We start from the raw sequence: 3,470 nt of genomic DNA, 5'->3' as shown, positions 1-3,470 counted from the left end.
AAAGGCCCCGCCCCCCTGGGAAGGGTCAGCCCCGCTGGGAAGGGTCAGCCCCACTGGGAAGGGTCAGACCCCCTGGGAAGGGTCAGGCCACTGGGAAGGGTCAGCCCCCCTGGGAAGGGTCAGCCCCGCTGGGAAGGGTCAGCCCACTGGGAAGGGTTTGAGGCTGACGTTGACCCCGTGGCCCCCTCCCGCTGTCCCTGTCCCTCCCAGCAGCACTTGGTGGAGTCCTTGCGGGGAAGGAAGAGTAGAGAGTCTGAGTCCTTCTTTCATGCTCCTGCAGGATGCCCCCCAGGAGCAACTGAAGGTGCCCCTGAGGGCCCTGCCCTCTGGCCAAGCAGTGAGACTCGTCTTCCCTACGTCCCAGGTACTGGTCACCGGAGGGAGGAAGCCAGTGGCACAGGCGGGGCCGGCTCAAGCCTGAGGGCTGGCCTGCGTCAGTAGCAGCTCTGCCCTCGAGCCACACCCCGGAGAAGTGCTGGACCAGGCCTGGGGCAGTCCTCTGAGCATCCCTGCTTCAGGTGTCAGGCCTGGCCCCCGGGAGATGGCTGTGGGCCCAAGGGAGCATGGGGACATCGTGGGGTGTGGCTCTGGCTGGAATGAGAGGAACGGGTGGCCCATCTTTGTGACGGGAGCGTTCATGTTTTCAGGAACCGCTGATGAGGGTGGAGCTGAAAAAAGAAGAAGGGTGAGAGGCTGGCTGGGCACGGGGAAAGGTCGGGGGGGAAGCCGCTGGGCCAGGCCGATGGTCAGGCACTCCGCCTGGAGGCACGGAGAGGAGCGAGTGGGGTGCTCCCAGCACGACCGCCTGACTTCTCTTAGGTGCTCAGGGGTGTGCTCCACGGCGGACACAGCGTGCGGGAGTCTGAGCAGACAAGGGCTCTCTTTCACATTTTGCATTAGTTGGAGGGGTGTGTGCCTAGCCCTGTGCCTGGCACGTAGGAGGCACTTGATAAACGTTTGGCTGGAAAACAGGTGGGAGGCGAGGAGAGTGATTTGAGGCACAGAGAGGGCAAGGAAAGGAGAGGAGAGAATGGCACCTCTTCGGGGGGCAGTCATTGTCGGGGGGCCTTCGCTGACCTTCACGAGACCAGGAGTCACGTGCCTGCTCACCACGAAGCGGAGGGAACACTGGTTTCCGTCCCCCCTGGAGTCGCTTTTGAGTGGGTGAGGGAGAGAGGCTGTGAGGAGGAAGTGGGTTGGGTCCCACCAGGGACTCTGCACCTGGGACTCCAGAGGGGCCTCTTTAGTCACCAGTGAGTCCTCCGCTACATTCCCCGTGTGTCCTCGCATGGGGCTGGGTCCCCTGCTCCCCTCACATCCGCACGGGTCACACTTCTGCCAGGACACAGAGGTGAGAGACGGGCGAGCAGAGGGAAGAAATGCAGTGCGCGTTTCAGGGAGGCAGACCCAGGCTCCTCGCTGGTGAGGCCAGGCGCTGCCTCATGGCCCCTTTCCACGCAGCCCTACGGAGCTGACCGTGCGGCTGGGCTGCGGGCCCTGTGCCGAGGAGCACGCCTTCCTGAGCCGGAGGAAGCAGGTGGTGGCCAAGGCCCTGAGGCAGGCCCTGCGGCTGGACAGAGACCTGCCCGAGGATGAGGTCTGAGGGCCGGGCCGGGTGGGGAGGGCGTCCTCGGGCTGCTCGCCCGGAGCCCGGTGCTGAATGCTGGAACTGGGGGTTCCCTAACCAAACGCGCTGGTGCCGAGCCGGCTCTCCCTGCCCGTGCTTCCTGCCCTCTCTTGTTATCAGGAGCTTGGTCACATCAGATGTGGAGCTTGCATGAGGCACTGGGAGGTTTCAGCTGCCCACTGGGCTGGCTTTCCTTCTCGTCGTTTCTTGATCCTTGTCCTGTCCTAGGTGGTGAGGCTGGGCCTGGTCTGACCGATCAGTAAGACGTACATACAGCCTGCGGGCTGCCTGTGGGCCTGGGATGGTCCCTGGGGGTTCAGGTCAGCTCTGGCATCTCCTAGAGAGACGCCTCTCCGTGGGAGAGGATGAGGGGCTACAGGGGAGATGGCCCTGGAGCTCCCAGAAAGTGACCACCAGGTACTAAGGGGTTAGAGGTGAGGAGACGAGGCCTGGAATTGTCTGGCCCATTTTCCCTGGAGGTCTTAAAATCAGACAGTCCTGACCCTCAGGAGGCTACTTCTGACCAGGGGTGGGCAAACTTTTTGACTCGAGGGCCACAATGGGTTCTTAAAGTGGACCGGAGGGCCGGAACAAAAGCATGGATGGAGTGTTTGTGTGAACTAATATAAATTCAAAGTAAACAGCATTACATAAAAGGGTATGGTCTTTTTTTTTTTTAGTTTTATTCATTTCAAACGGGCCGGATCCGGCCCACGGGCCGTAGTTTGCCCACGGCTGGACTAGACCCTCCTCAGCAGGCCTGACTAGAATCGGTCCCAAGAGCCCTGATTGATTTCAGAGAGGAAGGAAGAGGGAGAGAGAGAGAGAAACATCAATGACGAGAGAGAATCATTGATTGGCTGCCTCCCGCATGCCCCTCACTGGGGATAGAGCCAGCAACCTGGGCATGTGCCCTTGACTGGAATCCAACCCAGGACCTTCACAACACAGGCCAATGTTCTAACCACTGAACAAAACGGTTAGGTAGGGCCTGATTAGATTTTGAGCAGCCTTATCTGTGAGCGGCCCCTTGGGTTACTATCTTCTCTTCCTGTGGCTTGGCCTTCCCCCTCCCTAAGGCCTCTCTCTCTCTCGCTCTCTCTTTTTTAAAATGTATTTTTATTTATTTCCGAGAGGAAGAGAGAGGGAGAGAGAGAGATATCAATGATGAGAATCATTGATCAGCTGCCTCCTGCACACCCCCTACTGGGGATCGAGCCTGAAATCCTGGGCATGTGCCCATACTGAGAATCGAATCTTGACCTCCTGGTTCATCGGTCAATGGCTTAACCACTGAGCACACCTGCTGGGCCCTAGGGCCTCTCTGAGCCTGGCTGCCTCTCTTTCAGATCCCAGTGGTAGCTGTTATGGCCACTGGTGGTGGGATCCGAGCAATGACTTCCCTGTATGGGCAGCTGGCCGGCCTGAGGGAGCTGGGCCTCTTGGATTGCGTCTCCTATATCACTGGCGCCTCGGGATCCACCTGGTGAGCTGGCGGCAGGTGGGGTGCAGAAGCCGGGGGGTGACTGGCTGGGTTGTGGCGGGGGTGCAGTGGTAAGGCTCTTAGACTGCACAGGCCTCTCTGACCAAATGGGAGGGGCCGAGAGAATGCGTGTGCCAGAGAGGAACGCACTCGGGGGCCCTGGGAGGGCGCCTGCCAGGCTGTTGTCCCAGACCAGAGCCCAGCAGGGTCCTTGAGTGATGGTCCCGGCTTTGGCTTTCCCAGGGCTTTGGCCAACCTCTACGAGGACCCAGAGTGGTCTCAGAAGGACCTGGCAGGGCCCACTGAGCTGCTGAAGGCCCAGGTGACCAAGAGCAAGCTGGGTGTGCTGGCCCCCAGCCA

General features: G+C 60.4%; 1 protein-coding gene across 1 annotated transcript in view; it reads left to right on the top strand.

The window, feature by feature from the left end:
* The window catches only part of JMJD7 (jumonji domain containing 7), a 19,836-nt gene that overhangs the window by 12,789 nt on the left and 3,577 nt on the right, over window positions 1-3,470 (top strand). The window contains exons 14-18 of the mRNA XM_006778065.2: window positions 281-364; window positions 648-685; window positions 1,462-1,597; window positions 2,977-3,113; window positions 3,354-3,468. Of these exons, the coding sequence (XP_006778128.2) occupies window positions 281-364; window positions 648-685; window positions 1,462-1,597; window positions 2,977-3,113; window positions 3,354-3,468 (510 nt within the window). The remainder of the gene's footprint in view (window positions 1-280; window positions 365-647; window positions 686-1,461; window positions 1,598-2,976; window positions 3,114-3,353; window positions 3,469-3,470) is intronic.

Source organism: Myotis davidii, unplaced genomic scaffold (assembly GCF_000327345.1).
Source record: "Myotis davidii unplaced genomic scaffold, ASM32734v1 scaffold46, whole genome shotgun sequence".
Taxonomy (NCBI): Eukaryota; Metazoa; Chordata; class Mammalia; order Chiroptera; family Vespertilionidae; genus Myotis; species Myotis davidii.
Note: the sequence above shows the minus strand (reverse complement) of the source record. Positions and strands in the feature narration are given on the sequence as shown.